This window comes from Rhinoraja longicauda, chromosome 10 (assembly GCF_053455715.1).
Source record: "Rhinoraja longicauda isolate Sanriku21f chromosome 10, sRhiLon1.1, whole genome shotgun sequence".
Taxonomy (NCBI): domain Eukaryota; kingdom Metazoa; phylum Chordata; class Chondrichthyes; order Rajiformes; family Arhynchobatidae; genus Rhinoraja; species Rhinoraja longicauda.
Window position 1 is genome coordinate 45924738 of NC_135962.1, and position 20557 is coordinate 45945294.

The 20557-nt window shown below is 42.1% G+C and overlaps 1 protein-coding gene across 1 annotated transcript; it reads right to left on the reverse strand.

Annotated features, from left to right (window-relative positions):
* Positions 1-688: 688 nt before the first annotated feature.
* LOC144597441 (alpha-1-antiproteinase-like) lies at positions 689-19788 on the reverse strand. Its single transcript, XM_078406828.1, has 5 exons — positions 19709-19788; positions 18852-19528; positions 11562-11832; positions 7143-7290; positions 689-1843 (listed from the first exon to the last, which is right to left on the reverse strand). The coding sequence occupies exons 2-5, from the start codon at positions 19519-19521 to the stop codon at positions 1655-1657; spliced, it is 1278 nt and encodes a 425-aa protein (XP_078262954.1). The 5' UTR covers positions 19522-19528; positions 19709-19788; the 3' UTR covers positions 689-1654.
* Positions 19789-20557: the final 769 nt, after the last annotated feature.

Genomic DNA, 20557 nt, shown 5'->3' on the forward strand with positions numbered 1-20557 from the left:
GCCAACACTCAAGATATTGAAGCAACTATGCCATTTTATTTAATTAATTTTGTTTAAATTGTATTTAATCACCTGCAATTATCGTTGCGCTCAAAGAGTACAAAAACACAATGTACTCAAAAAAGATTCTCCAGGAGATTCTACCGACAAAGTCTCCAATGCATCTCTCCCTGTCTGTCTGCCCAATGTACTGCTGTAGACAGACACAAAAAGCTGGAGTACCACAGCGGGCCAGGCAGCAGCTCTGGAGAAAAAGAATAGGTGGTGTTTTGGGTCGAGCCCCTTCTTCGGACTGCTGTGTTAACTTTGTTTAAACTGAAGATAGACACAAAAAGCCGGAATAACTCAGCGGGTCAGACAGCATCTCTGGAATCGTCTCCAGAGATGCTGTCTGACCCGCTGAGTTACTCCAGCTTTTTGTGTCTACCAACAGGGAAGGATGTTGCCTTGTGCAAGAAGGAACTGTAGATGCTGGTTTAAATCGAAGACAGACACAAAAAGCTGGAGCAACTCAGCCGGACAGGCAGCATCTCTGGAGTGAAGGAATGGGTAATGTTTCGGGTCGAGACCCTTCTTCAGACTCAATACTGTTGGCTTGTTGGAATTCATAATGACCTTTTTCTGATGCTTCGAACTCAACAAGAAAATGAACTTTATCAACAAAAAATCAGAGACGACACATTAATCGTTTGTGTTTATTATCGACTTTAATGTAAATTATTTAAACCACTTTATACTGAGTTGAAAACAAATGGCTGGACGAACTCAACGGGTTAAGCAGCACCAGTGGTGGGAGGAAGGAACAGTCGATGTTTCAGGTTCAGAATCTGCAGGGTGGGGAGGGAAGATGGCCAAGGGGAGCCGTGAGACCGCAGCCAATAGGTGGAAAGGGGAAAGGTGAAGGCTGATGAGCTGATGGGGCCAGAGGCAGGTGGGGTGATAGGTGGAAACAGCCGAGGAAAGCTAAGATAGAGAGAGAGCCAGGTGGATGTACGGAAGGGAGAAGATGGAGCCAACACCTAGAGGATTATAATGTCTGTTTAGTGCTTTTGATTACAGCACCTGCAGTTTCTTGCGTCTCCTTAAACTCAATTCTATCCAAAGCCCGATAAAGCACGTGGTTATTAGTGAAGAGTGGTAGATTTGGTTAATCTCAGAACTTTTTTTAAACATTAGCAGAAATAACATCATTGTTTATAATTTATAGATACAGTAATCCCGCGCAACAACAGACCACGGGGGGAGGGAAGGATGGTGTCCTTTATTGCCCAATAAACTGAGTGAGGAGCGGGGGGGGGGGTAAAGTTTAACCCGAGGCCGGGAGAGATGAAACGCGGCATTGGTGAAGGGGGGAGGGGGGGGTTAAACAAGCGGGAATTCATAGGCTGGGGAGCCGACTTCACACCTGGTGCACTAGGGATGGAGCCGGTACTCACACCGCCTTCCTGCTGCTCGCTTGTTCTCTCCACACACGTGACTGGATGTACGTCAGGTGGTGTCAGCTCATTGAGTAACTGGAGGATGTGGGGGGGGGGGGGGGGACTGTGTAATGGAAGCCTCGGTCCGCTATAATCAAAACCCGTTATATGGAGGTCTGTTATTGCGAGGGTTTTACTGAATTGCAATTTTGGAGGATTCACAGAGTCTGCTTGTATTAAATGGTGGGGTTTATCACTCTTCCTGCAAACAGGACGCTCTTAGTGTTGTGGTCAGCAATTAATAGTAAGAAGGGCCGGTCAAACTTAAACTGTGGAGCCCTTGACAGTGGCATTAAAACACCAGTTGTAACTGCTGAAGCTTCCGTTCCTTTCTCATCAATGTCCAGCACTGCCCCGTGCACCATCTACAAGAACAGAGAGAGCAATATATCCGATTAATAGAAGTAACATACCTTTAAACTGGTGAACAGGTTTAAAATTAAAAAAAGAGGTATTTCCACGCTCTAGTGCTAGTGCTTCTAACCCAGTTATATCCAAATCCCCAAAAGCAAACAGGAAATGCTGGAGTAAGTAACAAGCAAATGGCTGGAAGAAGTCAGCTAGTCAGTCAGCATCTATGGGGGGCAGAGGTGTACTCGATGTTTTGGGTTCAAACTGCATGCTGGAATTACTCAGCAGGTCAGGCAGCATTCCCAGTACCCAGTAAGTCATCTCCCGTAGAGTCTGACCACAATGCTTGCATGGCCAACAATGGACTCCTGAAACAGACTCTATTCTGAGATCCATTGTGACAAGACCATAGACAATAGGTGCAGGAGTAGGCCATTCGGCCCTTCGAGCCAGCACCGCCGTTCACTGTGATCATGGCTGATCATCCACAATCAGTACCCCGTTCCTGCCTTCTCCCCATATCCCTTGACTCCGCTATCTTTAAGAGCTCTATCTAACTCTCTCTTGAAAGCATCCAGAGAAATGGCCTCCACTGCCTTCTGAGGCAGAGAATTCCACAGATTCACAACTCTCTGGGTGAAAAAGTTTTTCCTCATCTCTGTTCTAAATGGCCTACCCCTTATTCTTGAACTGTGGCCCCTGGTTCTGGACTCCCCCAACATCGGAAACATGTTTCCTGCCTCTAGCGTGTCCAATCCCTTAATAATCATATGTTTCAATAAGATCCCCTCTCATCCTTCTAAATTCCAGTGTATATAAGCCCAGTCGCTCCATTCTTTCAACATATGACAGTCCCACCATCCTGGGAATTAACCTACGCTGCACTCCCTCAATAGCAAGAATGTCCTTCCTCAAATTTGGAGACCAAAACTGCACACAATACTCCAGGTGCGGTCTCACTGGGGCCCTGTACAACTGCAGATGGACCTCTTTGCTCCTCTACTCAACTCCTCTTGTTATGAAGGCCAACATGCCATTATCTTTCTTCGCTGCCTGCTGTACCTGCATGGTTACTTTCAGTGACTGATGAACAAGGACACCCAGATCTCGTTGTACTTCCCTGTCAAGAATTGACAAGAAACAAACGAGACCAGTCAATAATGTTCTCAACGCATCCCGGAAAAAAAGTGGACCATTTCCCCCAACTCCTGCTCTACGAAGGTTCAAAATATAGAAGGACCATTTGGGGTAGCCCAGGGAAGCTAAAGATCCAGTGGAAACAGATTAAAGCATAATGCAAGGAGCAGAAGAAGAGCAACACCTACAAATCTACCATCCCCACCAAGCACCTCCTTCCCTGATTCACACAGAGGGTGGTGGGTGTATGGAACAAGCTGCCAGAGGATGTAGTTGAGGCTGGGATTATCCCAACATTTAAGAAGCAGTTAGACAGATACATAGATAGGACAGGTTTGGAGGGATATGGACCAAATGCTGGCAGGTGGGACTGGTGTAGCCGGGACACGTTGGCTGGTGTGGGCAAGTTGGGCCAAAAGGCCTGTTTGCCCTGTATCACTCTACGACTATATCTGTCATTACTACATTGGCCTCATCAGCCTCTTCAGAACCCATGGATATGCTCCTTACATGTGTCCCTTGCACATGTCTCGTCTTTCCATGGACTGGATAGCATGCAACAGAAAAGCTTTTCACTGCAACTTGGTACATGTGACAATGAACGAAACTAAACTAAATCAGAACTGGAGTGGAACCATCAGGTACATATGACAATCAAATGGTCTTGACACTATAGACTCTTGACTCCTGAGATTTGGACTATCTGCAGCTATTTGGAGAGAATATACCTCCAAAGCTGTGTTTATGTGTCATATGTATCAATGGTACCACTCCTATGGGTTGCAAAGAAGTTGATGAGGCCGCTAGAATCAGACATAATTGATGGGGATAGTAGACAGGTAGTTTTGGAGGTGGCGCATTTCTTCTGCTCCTTGTACTGGGCTTTTATCTCCTGACATAGATCCCGTAGATAGACACAAAAAGCTGGAGTAACTCAGCGGGTCACTCTGGAGAAAAGGAATAGGTGATGTTTCGGGTCGACTCCCACGATTTTTAAATCAGCACCTGCAGTTCCTTCCTACACATAGATCCCATAGAACTGGACTGCCCTGAAGAAGAAGAAAATTAGTAAATACACTGAAGCATTAATCCTTCTTTCCAAGTTGCCAACAGATAATCCTTGGTTCTTGGCTCGCTATTTTTAATGGGCTGGGTTTTGCAGGAAAATGCTATCAATAGTTTGGAGAATCCAGAGGTCCTGGGTTAGGGATCTACCCTTCATTGATTTCAAGAGAGGCGAAGAATTATAAAGGTTAAGGTAAGAGGTCAATATTTTTAAATAAAGTGAAATGATCAAAATGTTTAAAATCTCTTGAAGCAATGTAAGAATTAATACGTTTGGAATTTTTCAAGATCTGTTCCATTGATAGAACTGACATTCTCAGGGTTTTAGCTGATGTGCAAAGCTATGGGAAAGGAACAAAGTAGCATTGAGGACATTCCATGGCATCCTTCCAAGAATCTTAAAACCGTGGACTCCATATCAGTCTCAGTTTTTCCAAGCAGCCACAAAGCTTTTGAGACCCATGTGGCTACTTTGTTTTCACACATCTCATCTTGGCATTGAAAAGCCTTCATGTTAAATATTTCTGTGCACATTCGCAACGTTATAATATGCTTAAGATGCAACATTAATCAACCTTGTTAAGACTGTTAAGACATTGTTAAGATTGTTAAGACATTGCAGGCTGGCAATGAAATCGAATCTGAACACTTTGTCTCTTATCTACAGGGGCTTATGTCCCTCAACCTCCTCAACTTTCCCAACAAATCATTTGTGCCTTGTTAAAACTGGACTGCAGTAAATGGTCAAAGCGAAGACAGACACAAAATGCTGGAGTAACTCAGCAGGACAGGCAGCATCTCTGGAGAGAAGGAATGGGTGATGTTTTGGGTCGAGACCCTTCTTCAAACCAGCACCTGCAGTTTCTTCCTGCACAAATGGTCAAAGCATTGACTTATTCCGTGAATGAGGTTATTCATTGTGCCTTTGTGGTTCTTTGAAATAGCCCCACTTGGTTCCTTGCTCCCCGACTGTACGATAGATTTTCAGTGAGGAAGACTTCGGGAAGCGAAGCGGCACACATACCTGTGCTGAAGTAGAGATGGTTGAAAGCTTCAAGTTCTGAGGAATAAATATCACCAGCAATCTGTCCTGGACCAGCCACATCGAAGCAATGGCCACGAGAGCACAAGAAGCCTCTACTTCCTTAGAAGGCTTAGGAGGTTTGGCACGTCCCCAACAACTCTCACTAATTTTTACAGAGGTGCCGTAGAAAGCATTTTATCAGGATGCATCACAGCATGGTTTGGGAACAGCTTCATCCAAGACCGCAAGCAAATTGCAGAGAATTGTGGGCGCAGTCCAGTCCATTATGTAAACTGATCTCCCTTCCATTGACTCCATCTGCACTTCATGCTGCCTTTGCAAGGCCTCCAGCATGATCAAGGACCAGTCTCACCTCGATCATTTCCTGTTCTCCCCTCTCCCATCAGGCAAGAATTACAGAAGCTTTAAAATGCACACCTCCAGATTCAGGGACAGTTTTCCTCCCTGCTGTTATCAGGCAACTGAATCGTCCTCTCACCAGCTAGAATGCAGTCTTGACCTTCTATCTTACTCATTGGAGATGTTAAAACTCTTTAATCGGACTTTACCTTGCACTGAACAGTGTACCCTTTATCCTGTATCTGTGCAATGTGGACAGCTTGATTGTAATCATGTACAGTCTTTTCACTGAATGAACAGCACACAACAAAAAAGCTTTTCACTCTACCTTGGTACACGTGACAATAAACAAAAACATAATTCTGGTAGTATTCCTTCATAAATCAATGATAAGGATGGTGGAGCTCAGAATTATCAAGGTTGGAATAACCTCCTGAAGCTGGACCCAGATTCCACTGCCACCTTTCACTCTCACCCTCCTAAGACAAAACTGGCCTGTTTTTTCTCACAGGGAATCGTAAGGTTTTGAGTGAGTTAGGTTTCTATATATTGTGATGCATTTGTGAAGGGCGTGTGGTATGTATGGGCCAGAAGCCGCTTATAAGGTCATAAGGTTATAAGTGACAGGAGCAGAATTAGGCCATTCGGCCCATCACGTCTTCTCCACCATTCAATCTTGGCCGATCTATCTCTCCCTCCTAACCCCATTCTCCTGCCTTCTTCCCATTACCCCTGACACCCACACTTTTCCTTATTCAGTTGTTGGTGCCAGTTATAGTAATTGTAAATCTGATCTCTATTTTCATTGCAACATGATTCTCAGACCGTTATCAATGTGTGCTCTGGTTCATCCCAATTAGAACTTATTGTTCTCTGCAAATGGATCTCCCTTGTTCAAGGTTTCCAGGGCCACCACCTGCAACACTGCAGGTGATCTCAGCCTGCCCATTAGCTGCCCTCGGCAGCCACAGTTTAGTTTGGAGTTTAGAAATATTTGGAATTGTTTGTGGATCTGAATGTCAGAAATATTCATGGCATTTTGTTAACAAAGACCAAGATATTTTGGAGGGTGGTATTTCTACTAGTTATACCATGCACCAGGGTAAGAATTTGTTAAGGCAAGGGGCTGCCACTGTGGATAATAGTCGGCATGGAAACAGGCCCTATGGCCCACCGAGTCCATGCCAACCATTGATTACATGTTCACACTGGTTTTATGTTATCCCACTTTCACCTGCCCCCTACAGCAATTACTCTTAAATTACCTTTGGCTCCTGCAAAGTAAAATATTGTATGAAATAACTCCAGAAAGAAAGATAAAAAAGGCGTGAAGATAGAATTATTTCTTCTGAGGATAATTATTTAGATTTCCACTAAAACATGTGTGGGAAGGAACTGCAGTTTACACCGAATTTTACAAAATTTTACTGCAGTTTACAAAATACTGGAGCAACTCAGCGGGTCAGGCAGCATCTCTGGAGAGAAAGAATGGGTGACATTTCAGGTCGAAACCCTTCTTCGGACTGAAATAGGGTGTAGAACCTTCAGACTGAAGAAGGGTCTCGACCCGAAATGTCACCCATTCCTTCTCTCCAGAGATGCTGCCTGTCCCGCTGAGTTACTCCAGCATTTTGCGTCTATCTTCAACTAAAACATGTTTTACGAAGATATCAACGTTTTTTAAAAAATTGCTACATGTCCTACTATTGAAAATGAAAATATTTTACCTTTGACATCTTTATTGGCGCAGATCTGGTTATTTTGGAGAGATCCGCATTTGCAGTGAACAGATCGACGATGCCCATTGCCATTAGTAAGTGTTTGAGTTGGTAGGAGGACTTCAACAACAACTTTGGAAAGTGTAGATCCACAAACCTGTTGTCAAACAGTCAGAAAGATATTAATTCTCTCTTGATCTTTTTGTCTGGTGATCCCTATGTTTAATAGAAGTACATTCCCAGTTTTCAAAATTTATAGGGTAGAACAATGGTTTGAGGATATTTATTCACAAAATGCTGAAATTCTTCAGACTGATGAAGGGTCTCGACCCGAAACGTCACCCATTTCTTCTCTCCTGAGATGCTGCCTGACCCGCTGAGTTACTCCAGCATTTTGTGAATAAATACCTTCGATTTGTACCAGCATTTGCAGTTATTTTCCTACACCACGAATTTGAGGATGTCTTTGGTATTTCCCCAGAAAGCAAACAGTCTCTGATGAGTTGTTCCACGACAGGGAGTATGACATGGGATTACGTGAAATCCACTCTCATTGTGAATGTGCTTATTTTCCAGGAGGGGTCACTGAGTGGCAATCACACAAGCAAGGGGTTATTTACAGGCAATCCCCAGGTTATGAGAGGGCTCCACTCCTGAGAAGTGTTCCTTAGTCGGAAATGAACTGAAACGGTGTGTGGGAGAGGATGACAGAAACAGCTGAGATGGAAGTGTGAACAGGCACGCTTAGAGCAATTGCCAGCCGGCCTCACTGACTCAGTGAGTGAGCGGGCATGTTCAGTGCTCCCAGCTCTCTTCAGCTCAACCCAGCCTCTGACTATTGTGGCTCAAGGGGTCAGGGGAAGGGGGTGGGGGTGGGGGGGGGGTGGGGGGGGGGGAAACGTGGGGAGAGAACACATGAGGAAATGCCCTATCCCACCCGGCAGGAGATGCCTGTAGCCCCACAGAAGCTGAAACTAATAACTTTATGGTTCCGAGATATAATCAGGACCGCAAAAGCTTAAAACATTGAAATGTCTGTATTTTGTTGACCAATAATAAAAGAAAATTGATTCAGAACTGACTTGCATATGGAAGCCATGATTGAATGGCAGAATAGACTTGATGGGCCGAATGGGCTTATTCTGCTCCTAGAATTTATGAACTTATGAAGGCAGCGGGTTGCGGTGGAAGGGTGTTATTCTGGCTGGAGGCCTGCAACCAGTGGAGATCTGCAGTGATCTGTGTTAGGACCCCCACTGCTTGTGATATATATATATATATATAAATGACTTGGACGCAAATGTAGATGGGTTGGTTAGCAAGTCTGCAGATAACACCAACAGTAGTAGAGTTGCGATCAGTGAGGAAGACTACAAAGTGTACAGTGGGATATAGATCAGCTACAGAAATGGATGGAGGAATGGTAGACGGCATTTAATCAGAGCAAGCATGAGGGGTTGGGAAGTTGAATGTAATGGAAAGGTATGCAGTTAATGGCAAGACCCTTAACAGATTTGATGTGCAGAAGGATCTTGGGGTCCATGTCCATTGTCCCCTGAAAGTGGCAACACAAGTAGGTGTAGAGTGGTGAAGAAGGCATATGGTATGCTTGCCTGAACAGTTGGGGCACAGAGTATGAGAGTCAGGATGACGTGTTGCAGCTTCATAGGTTATGCTGCATTTGGGGTATAATGTGGAATTCCGGTTTCCCCATTACAGGAAGGATCTGGAGACTTTGAGAAGTGTGCAGAAGACGTTTACCAGAATACTACCAGGATTGGAGGGTATGAGGTACAAGGAGAGGTTGGACAAACTTGGATTGCTTTCTCTGGAGTGTTGGACCTGATAGAAGTAGATAAAATTGCGAGAGGCATGGAAAGAGTGGACAGCCGGAATCTTCTTCCCAGGGAGTTGAAGATATCAAAGACGAGAGGGCATAGTTTAAGGTGAGGGGCAAAATCTAAAGGAAATGTTCAGGGGTAAATGCTTTACATAGAGAGTGATGGGTGCCTGGAACCCTTTGTCAGGGGAGGTATGATAGTGGCATTTAAGAGGCTTTTTGATAGGCACATATATATGCAGAGAATGGAGGAATATGGATTACATACAGGCAAAGGGGATTAGTTTAACCTTGCATCATATTCGGCATGGATTCGGCTGAAGGGCCCATACCTGTGCTGAACCATTCTATGTATCTATGAATAAGCTGACAGCACTTTAAAAAGTAGATTTCCTCAAAAATATTTTTTGGGGGGAATAAAATGGAGGTGGAACCATATGCTTCGTCTGGGTGATCATGGTCGGCCTGGACTCGGTGGGCCGAAGGGCCTGTTTCCAGGCTGCATCTCTAAACTGAACTAAAATTTAAAAAATAATAATAATTCACATCAATAAAGGTGTCCTTATAAGCCCTAACATTTCCTGCCTCATTAATATCCATATGACTGAGGGAATTGCAACAGCTTCACACCGTTGGAAGCGAGGTAGACAGAGAGGTGTTATTTTTGAAGTGTTGGAAGAACATTTTGTCTTGGAGAATAACCTCACGATTCTTGCTTTCACCAAAAGTTGTTGTGTTGCGTTTCCATGTAATTAACTGACTGCCTCACTGCTGTGTCTACCACAGTGTTTGATTTCACACACTGAAAATCCTTGCAGGAAATGACACCACGCTGCAGAGCTTATTAAGACCAACTGACTTCATGAATAAACACACAGCCCAAGAAAGTTGAAATCTTCTTGAGTTTCAATGCATGTGATATCATTCTTGCAGAACTAGTTTTATTAGTGCAAGGGCCCTCATTTCTGGTGCACATTTGAGGCGGATCTCTGGCATAATTTAAGATGTGACTTTATTCATCTCAGTAGGTTCAAGATCCATTGATGAAACTTTCCAGTTCAAAAGCATTGAATCTAAAATTGCAGCTGCTAAATATTTACTTGAAAGTATAGATAGATTTCACTTGCAAATATAGGTTTGGACATCACAATTGCAATACGTGCAAATCTTATACATTGACCGTAACGCATGAAATTGAGAGCAACGTTTGCTGTCTGCCCATTTGAACATACACTTGGGATTGAGAAATTGCAATTAGTGATCGTGATTAGTATCTTGGTACTAAATCTGCAAACTTTAGTTTGGTTTTGATATGCCGCATAGAAGCAGACTGTTTGCCCACAATCCACTCCGACCATCGATGACCCACCCATTCATACTAGTTCTATGTTATCCCATTTTCTTATCCACTTTCTCCACATTAGGGACAATTTTACAGATGACAATGAACCTGAAAACACGCACATCTTTGGGATGTGGGAGGAAACCGGAATGCCCGGAGGAAACCCACGCAGTTGTTGAAAATTAGTTATTAATTACCTTCAATGAGCACTGATGAACAACCACACCATTCCTAAACAACTAATTTTATATTCGGACTCAAATTTCCTGAGAGGAATTATTTCAAAATTCTGTGTTTTAAAATACCATTATTTACATTATTAATGTTTGTTTATGTTATTTGGCTTCTACTTTAAGCAGGTGAATGGCTCAAACTTCAACGCATTCTCTGTAACACGCTTAAAAAAAATAGTTTACACATGAGAGCATTTTTCACTTCCTGATCAGCTGTGCATTTAGCTTGATGGCCTCACTTTTCATGGAAACCTGAAGTTTCCCCATATGATCTGAAGAATGAATGTAACATCAGGAAGGTTGCATTCCATGCCACAAGGCTTCTTGGGTCTTTGTGTGTTGGTTTCTTTGAGATCAAGTTGTGTGGGAAAATAACTGCAGATGCTGGCACAAATCGAAGGTGTCACAAAATGCTGGAGTAACTCAGAGGGTCAGGCAGCATCTCTGGCTGAAGAATGGTTTCGACCCGAAACGTCACCCATTCCTTCTCTCCAGAGATGCTGCCTGACCCGTTGGGTTACTCCAGCATTTTGTGACGTCTTTGAGATCAAGAGTAATTATTACCATCATTACCTATGGAACTCACTACCCCAAACCGTTAGAGACTCCCCCACACTCACCACATTCAAAACATCGCTGAAGTCTCACCTGTTCAGTACTGCCTTCAACCACTGAAGGTCACCTCACCTTCTGTCTCCTTTCTCTGTTCATTTATTTATTTACTTATTTATCTATTTATTCATTTCCCTATGTTCTCAAAATCTCTGTAAAGGGTCTTTGAGTATATGAAAAGCGCTATATAAATAAAATGTATTATTATTATTATTATTATTATTTAGCAGCTGATTGTAAAATCTGAGTTACAAACTCTTTTTGCCATTTCCCCTTGAGTTTCACAGGCAAGTAACTGAAGAAAATTTGATCCAAAGCAATAATCCTCTCCCTTTTTGTAACCAGCTCTAACATATCATAAAACATAGAACATATTGGTTATCATAAAACATAGAACTCACCCATTCCTCAAGGAATTTAACAAGTTTTGAAAATTGGTAATGGTCAGATTCTGTTCGACACCGGCCAGTTTCCCCAGGTCTGGTAGTATTAGTACCAAGGAAACATTTCCTTTGTAAGGAACCAGAATCACGGAACTGGACAGCTTTTCATCGTAATTCATTGCATATCTTCCTTTGCCCTTCATCATTTGAACTTTAACTGTTGTGGTATCATCGACGTGAAAGTCAGCTACGTATGTGTTCTGGGGATTGAAAGGCCTCACCCATTTACCTAAAAACACAAACACAGATCATGAAATACCATACGGAGCTGTTTACGCACTACTGTGAAAGACATGGGTGACATAGCGGTGGAGCTTACAGCGCCCAGAAATCCGGGTTTGATCTTGACTACGGCTACCTGTCTGTATGGAGTTTGTACGTTCTCCCCGTGACCTGTGTGGGTTTTCTCTGAGATCTTCGGTTTCCTCCCACACTCCAAAGACGTATAGGTTTGGTTTGGTATAAAAAAAAGCACACGTGTCCCGAGTGTGTGTAGGATAGTGTTAATGTGCGGGGATCATTGGTCGGTGCAAACTCGGTTGGCCGAATGGCCTGTTTCCGCGCTGTATGTCGAAACTAAACTATTATTTTTGCCACAGTTCATTTAAGGCTGTTATCAAATCCCATCTTGCTCTCACTCATCTTGAGCCTTCTCCTGCAGTGCAAACCATTAAAATTCACAGGTGGAGACATGTTCTTGGTTGTACGTGGGAAATGCATCATACACTTGCAGCCAGGTCATGGATATCACGGAGATTTACAGCACAGAAGGAAACTATTTGGCCAATCGTATTCCTGCCACCCAAAATTCAAAATCATGTTAACTCTAATTTGCAGCACTTACTTCAAAGCCCTGATGGTTATGGCTGAAGATTGTGCTCATCTACAGACCATTTAAACATGGAAAAAAATCCTGCCCTAAGCTATTATTTGGGCACTGAAATGTTTATCCACTTCAGTGTGATCATGTTCTCTCAGTTCTCCTCTGAACTTTCTAGCAATTAACTTTAAGTTAAATTTAATACCCCCACTACTGACCTCTGCGAGGGGAAATAGATCATTTCTGTTTATTTTATCTACATTTTAACATGGTAAAAAGAACAGTACACACAGGAGCAGGCCCTTCAGCCTACAACATGATGTAGGCAAGTGGGTCTATTTCCGTAGGCCAACTTGATCAGATGGACAAGGTGGGCCGAAGGGCCTGTTTCCATGCTGTATAGTTCTATGACACTATGATTCTAAGTAGACTCTAAGACATGGATGCTTGGATGCCTATGTTAGTAAAAAATCTATAAAAGCAGTTGTACCTGGATTTCTCCATCCAAATTTCCAAAGTTAAATACTCTAAGTAGCTGCTGATCTGAAACGTCACCTATCCATAGATAGACACAAAATGCTGGTAGTAACTCAGAGGGACAGACAGCACCACTGCAGAGAAGGAATGGGTGACGTTTCGGGTTGACAACCTTCTTCAGACCCTAGTCTCGAACCAAAACGTCACCCATTCCTTCTCTCCAGAGATGCTGGTCATTAAGCCAGCATTTTGTGCCTATTTTTGGCTTAAACCAGCATCTGCAGTTCCTTCATACACATGTCACCTATCCACGTTCTCCAGAGATGCTGCCAGACCCATTGAGGTGCTCCAGCACCATGAGTCTTTTTTATAAACCAGCATCTGCAGTTCATTGTTTCTGCCTTTATATATTCTTGTCTTTGGGCAAGCAACTAGGAATGAGGTTCCACCACACTTTGTTTTATATATTTCTTTCCTCAGATTCCTTACATGAGAATTGCATGAGAATGGATGGATTCCCTTGCTTACGGATCACCAAATATTACTGGTCAGTGGTGCATTTCCAATCACATTGGCCAAGGAAGGTATTTTTTTGCCTTTCTTGATGTAAGAAGACAAATGCTTTCTCTTAACTCTTTCAGATGGGAGCAGTAAGGCTGAACCTTTGAGATAAAAAAAATAATGTGGCCACGCTTCTTGTTCTGCCAATATGATTTCTATTGGGGTGCATTATTTAATTCCCACCTTACTAGTCCTCTCTTAAAGCGTATGATCTATCAAATCAATACATTGAGTATTTCTTATTATTCCTTTTATTCTGATCATATATTTTAAAAATCATTTGCAAGATGAAGCACTGCCCATTTGGTACTAACGACCATTGCTAGGAAAGTTTTCATGGAGTCTCATTCTAGTTAATATTCTGTAGGAATTACTGAGAAAGCATGTGTGTAGATCAGACAGTTTTCTAAACCATGTCTGTAATATTCCTGTACCTTGCCGAGTATTCCATGACTTTGCAGCAATATGCAAAGGAGGCCCTTGATGTAAAGGACAAGTAAATCTGATCAAGGTGATAAGAAAAATGAAAGGCCTTAGGGCTAAATTTAAGACAATAGCTTTGTTCAAATGCACAGGCACATTGGGTGGTTTTGAAATATTCTCCTCTTCGCAGTAGGGTGATCAGTTTCATGATAATTCACAGAATTTAAAATTCTAACTCCTGCACAACTAATGTCTACAACGAACTGGTCTGAAAGAATATAAATTGATTGCCATCTTCCTTCTGCGTGGATTAGAATTAATTCTGCTGTTGAATATTGCCTGAGTGTCACTATGGACTGGCCATTGTAGCTCACGGCCCTTGGCAAAACATGGCAAACTACTTGAGCAACTTTTTTCCGCCACCATCATGAAATGCCCAGCTTAGGTGATTACACAGAACATAGAGCAGTACAGCAGAGAAATAGGCCTTTCTACCCAAAATATCCTTGCTGAACACAAAGCCAATTCACACTAATCTCATCTGCCTGCATGTGCTCCATAACCTTCCATTCCTTGCATATCCATGTGACTAGCGAAAAGCCACTTAAATGCCACTATTATATCTGACTTCACCACAGCTCCTGGTAGCATATTCCAAGCACCCACCACCCTCTGTATGACATCTCCTTTAAAGTTTGCCGCTCTCACCTTAAAGCTGTACCCACTCGTCTTTGACATTTCCACCCTGAGAACAACTTTCTGACTGTCTACCCTACCTACGCCTCTCATAATTTTATAAACTTCTATCAGGTCTCCCATCAGCTTCCGATGTGCCAGAGAAAACATGGATAAATTGTCTTGGATATTCATGAAATGCAGCATCCCATTCTTTTCCAACAGTTCCTTAATAATTCCTCCAATCTAATTCTTTTTCAGTGAGTTTTTGAGTTTGACTCCCAAAATAATCTGACCTACAAAAGAAAACAAATGAAGCAATAGGAGCCTTAAATGACACAATGAACATATAGTTTCAGCTGTGGTATTTCTGCTTAGATGCAATTGAAATTGCTGAGAGGAAACGCCTGAAATGTTGATTAGGATAATTTGGCCCGTTTCTGACCCATTATCAGATTGAAGTACACAGTGAATGGTGCCTCAAATTCAGTGTACTGGAGTGTTGTTCAGAAGGGCTAACAAATAACAAAATCCCACAGGTTAAACTGGTGTTCTTCCATTGTTTAATTCCTCTGTTGTGCTTCATTTCTTTCCATTTCTTGCCTTATCGGACATGGAGGATCAGGAAAGGAACTGCAGGTACTGGTATATACCGAAGATAGACACAAAGTGCTTACGTAACTCAGTGACGGCACTGGAGAAAAAGGATGGGTGACGTTTCGGGTTGGGACCCTTCTTCAGACTGAAAGTAGAGGAGTGGGAACTGGAGCTAAGAAAAGGCCAGGACAAAGCAGGACCCGCAACAGATGACCAAGGAAGGGTGGAGCCCATTGATAGATGTTATGTTCTCCAGCTTTGGCACCCTCATATTTTTTTCAAAAACAAAATAAGACCTTTGGATTGTTCCTGCCTTCCTCGGATATGACACCCCTCTCCTCGCCTGTCCACCTTTTTGCCCATGGGGAGCTTCCCACAGCCGACCTTGAGGGAGTGGTAGGTTTTAAGACTAAAGATTCCAGCCAATTACAAACATTCACGAACAAATGTGCAGATTTGACAAATAGTTATCTAATGAGGATAAACACAACTAAAAAGCAAGGTGGTACATTCTGGCAGGGAGAAATGGGAGGTCACTTAATACTTGGAGGTGTGAATATAGTTGGGTAGAGCAACAAAGGAATCTTGGAGCACCATCATATTAATTGCTAATAATTGCCATAATGAAAACAAACTGGGTGCTAACTTTTAGTTTTGCGGGATTAAACTGGGAAGTAGGAAGGTTACACCCGACCTCTAGTGAATTTTGTTGAGATCGATCTTGTAGTTCACATAAAATGCTGATTTCCATATTACTGCTTAGAAGGTTGACAGTGATGATTCCTGAACTGCTAGGGAGGTACATTTTGAGAACAGATAAACTGGCTTTCCCCTCCAATAAAGACCCAATAGAAGTCTGCGGATGACATTAAAGTGGGTGGCATCGTAATAGCGAAGGCGGTTTTTCAAATATTACAACAGGATCTTGAGCAGCAGAGTTAGTGGGCTGAGGAATGGCCAATGGAATTTAATACAGATAAGTGCAATGAGTTGCATCTTGAGAATCAAACCACGGCAGGACCTTCACAGTGAACAGTAGGCTCCTGGGGAGTGTTGTAGAGCAGAGGGATCTAGGAGTGCAGATACATAGTTCCCTGAAAGTGGGGCGGCACAGGTAGATAAGATAGTCAAGAAAGCTTTGGCCTTCATCAGTCAGAGTATTGAGTATAGAAGTATAGAAGGGATATTATGTTGCAGCTGTACGACCAAAATTGGTGAGGCCACTTTTGGAGTAATGTGTTCAGTTTTGGTCACCCTGCTATAGGAAGGATGCCGTTAAGCTGGAAAGAGTGCAGAGAAGATTTACAAGGACGTTACCAGGACTTGAGGTTGTGCGTTATTTAGTGACATTGAGCAGATTAGGACCTTGCACCTTGGAGCACAGAAGGCTAAAGGGGTGATCTTATAAAGGTGTTTAAGATTATGATGGGAATAGATAAGGTGAATGCACAAATTCTTTTCCCCAGAGTAAGAGAATCAAGAACCATAAGACACAAGTTTAAGGTGAGAGAGAAAAGATTTAATCGGAACCTGAGGGGCAACATTTTCACACAGAGTGGTGGGTATATGAAATGAATGGCCAGGGGAGGTAGTTGGGGCAAGGACTATAACAATTAAAATACTTTTGGACATGTATATGGATAGGAAAGGGTTCAGAGGGATATGAGCCAAATGTTGGCAGGCGGGACTAGAGTAGATGGGGCACTTTGGGCGGCATTGGCAAGTTGGGCCGAAGGGTCTGGTTCTGTACTGTAGGACTCCATGACTCTATGAATCTGTCTTTAAAATGAAGAAAGGTTTTGATAGTTTGGAGGCAGATAGAATATTTCCAATATACACCCAGAGTCTGAAGAAGGGTCTCGACCCTAAACGTCACCCATTCCTTCTCTCCCGAGATGCTGCCTGACCCGCTGAGTTACTCCAGCATTTTGTGTCTACCTTCGATTTAAACCAGCATCTGCAAAAAAAAAAATCCTACAGAGTCTAGACCTCTGGATAACCAGCCCACTAATTTAACTACTGCACCACCACATTATTTTTTAATTGCAATGACTAAATTAATTTTACTAGTGCTCAAATTAAGTGAGAGAGACCTCAGACATGGTGTTAACATGTTCTAGAGAGCTAGAGAAAGCTAGAGGAGGAAGTGGTCAACAGTGGACAATAGATCTCATATTTATCATTAGTTTTATTTATCCCATCAATATAAGATAGTCACAACAAATCCAACAGAAAATTCCCAAGAAATTGTGATACCCAAGGAGCAGTAGGAATGTGAAACTTTCCACACAGTATGTCCTATATATGATGTCAGACCAACCAATGTTGCCTGTTAACTACCTTCTCAGGTCAGGGATGGAGAACAAATGCCAGCATAACCAGTGTTGACCACATTCAATGCAAGAATAAATTTGAAATAGAAAAAGAAAACTATTGAAGTCATGGGTTGCAATTATGTCATGAGAATTGGATATCTTAATTTTTACATGTCCTCGTTTATGCTTAAACTATTTTCTGCAAGGTGGCTTTCAATAAGCAGACGTTAGAGGTTAAAGGTTGGTTGCATAGAATCATTGAGACATACAAGTCAAAAACGGGCCTTTCGGCCCACCCTATCCATGTCACCCATCTGGTGTCAATTATTCTAATCCGGTTTATCAAGTGAATCTACAAAATAGCGAATTTTACAATTACAGTAAAAATATAGATAACTGTTTGAAGGAACACAATGCAAATGGGATTTTATCTCTTCCCCTACATAGAGGTGTGTGCATGTGTGTGTCTATGCATGTGCGTGCGTGCGTGTATGCATGTGCGTGCATGCATGTGTGTGTATGCATGTGTGTGCGTGCATGTGTGTGTGTATGCATGTGCGTGCGTGCATGTGTGTGTGTGCACGTATATATGCTGAATAACCACATTCAAAATGTCTTTCCAAATGTGGTTGAATTTAACTTCCTGCTTTGACTCATTCCTAAATATAATAGCAACCTATGAAACACAAAACCTGCTTATTTCCCCAAAGACATTTTCCTTTCTACCCCGAATTATTATTCCAAGACTTGACCAAATGGCAAAGCCAAGACTAATTTTATTTCAAAAACAGATATGTCTCTTTCTTGTAAAGTTAGCTCTTTTTCTCTCTAATCTGCTTTTACATCTGACCATCTACAAGGTCGGCCTTGATTGAATGGTGTAGTAGACTTGATGGGCCAATTGGCCCTATTCTGCTCCTATCACTTATGAACTCATGAGATTGGAGATGGGCTTTAAATGCTGGCCCGACCAGAGGTGCTTAAATCCAGAAAAATTAAAAAGAGGAAACAAAAAGCAGTGTGTATGTGCTTGAAGGTAGCGGTAGTGGAGGTAGATACTATTATAACATTTGAAAGGAATTTGCACAAATACTTAGATAGGAAAGGCATTAGGCATACAGGCCTAACCCGGGCAGATCGCTTCAGTGTAGATAGGCATCGTGGTTGACATGGATGAGGTGGGCTGTAAGGGTCCATTACTGGGCTGTATGATTCTATGACGATGTTACTATAACAATATACATTTGAAAGAGGTCACCACTGACTTTAAGTCTAAAACTTCTTCAAATGTTGCGCTAAGACCTTATTCTTCCCCATTCACATTGACGTCCCTTCGTTCTATGGTGAACGAGTGTGTATCATTTATAAAAAATGTCCTACCTTTGAACATGACATAATTAAGAAGTATCATTGTGGTGCCTGGATCCAGAGTTTTAAATAATTCCAGAATTTTGCCATTTGTCCGTTTTTTCACATAAGCGTTGATATTCTTTTTTGCTCTGTCAATATTTTTGAAATCAATGCTCACCAGCTCTGCATTGTAGAATTGTGTTGCGGCATTGTGGAATTTCCTTTGAAGAAATAATCCCTTCTGGATGTAGAGAGAGTTTCCCAGCATCAACTGCAGATCGCCATTATCAGCGGTCAGGTCTTGCAAGAGATATTTGAATGCCTCGTGCACTTCTGCTGCATCATTTTGTGTCATATTACCATACCCAAGGACCTGCAGAAGCTGATCTCGTGTGTTAAACCGTGAGCCCAGAGACACCATACTCAGAGCAGCAGAGACGCTTATTGGTGAGAAGAAAATATTCTTGGAAACTGAACTTGGTTGAGCGGCAATTTGTCTGTAAAGGCGTAAGGCAAAGTCTATGTTTGCAGCTGAAAGTCTGAGCACGGGCAGCTGTCTCTGCAGATTGGTCCGACTATTTGCGCGAGTGTGAGTTTTTAGATTTGTAGTCTTCAGGGTAGAAACTTTTCCATCAACACTGGCTATTCCAATGAAGAGCACAGCGCCCAGTAACAAGGCGACAGGAGTCAATTTCCCCATCTTTAACCTGCAAAAAACAAAGGACAAACTTGTAATGCGATGCTTCAAGAACTGAGCTCTCTTGACTCAAGTAATGCTCAGGCTCTGTAGTGTTATTTTGTCACATTCAGTCAATCAAGAGTTCAAGGAGATTCGTCTATTGCCAACTTAATTTCTAAAAAAATCCATTTAGTAAGGAGCTTCTTACTTGTCTAAAGTAAATCAGACCGTTGACCTGTGGTTTTCCTCTCCCTTCTACATGGCCTTGGTGTACAACGCCAACTTATACTGCAGCAAATGTAAACAGACCAGTTATGCATTAATCGGAGACCGACCTTCAGTCCGATGGTAAACATTACTTACAATGATGTTTGCATTGCAAGTGTGGTTCAAGCAACTTCAATAAGCTTCAAAATATGACAAATGCACTTTGGAATATTCACTTTGGTTATTTTTTCTTTTAAAAGAGAAAACAATCCTGTTTTAATGGCCATTTCTGATGAGTCCGAAAAACTGTGTAGTTGTTCTGAACAAAATTCAATTAATTACCACAATTAATTTTTAATTCCCATAATCCAGCAGAAATTTACTTCTGTTATAAATATTCAATATTATAATTGCAATTAATTTTACACAAATGACTCATCTGGATTTCACACAGAATAATTAACAGCAATTGCTACAGAAAAATAGACCAATTACAACATTAATTCTTGTGAAAAAAATGGAGGATAATTCCTCACAGATAGCACACCCACACATGTGTATACACGCACACACACACACACATACATATATTTGCATATAATATATACAAAGTAAGCATCCACTAAAATATACCAAAATAGAAAAACCAACACATACCTAAATTTCCACAAACATTTTTACTTTTGGTCTTTTCTTGACTGGTCGATATTAAAAATTGTCTTAAAAAGAGATCTTACTGCTGAGAATATTATTCACAAGGCATATTATTGCCAGAGTCCTCCTCAAAAGTCTCCTCCCAGTGACTGAAGAGTCCCTTCCTGTGGGTAATCAGCCCATCAAGAGACACAGT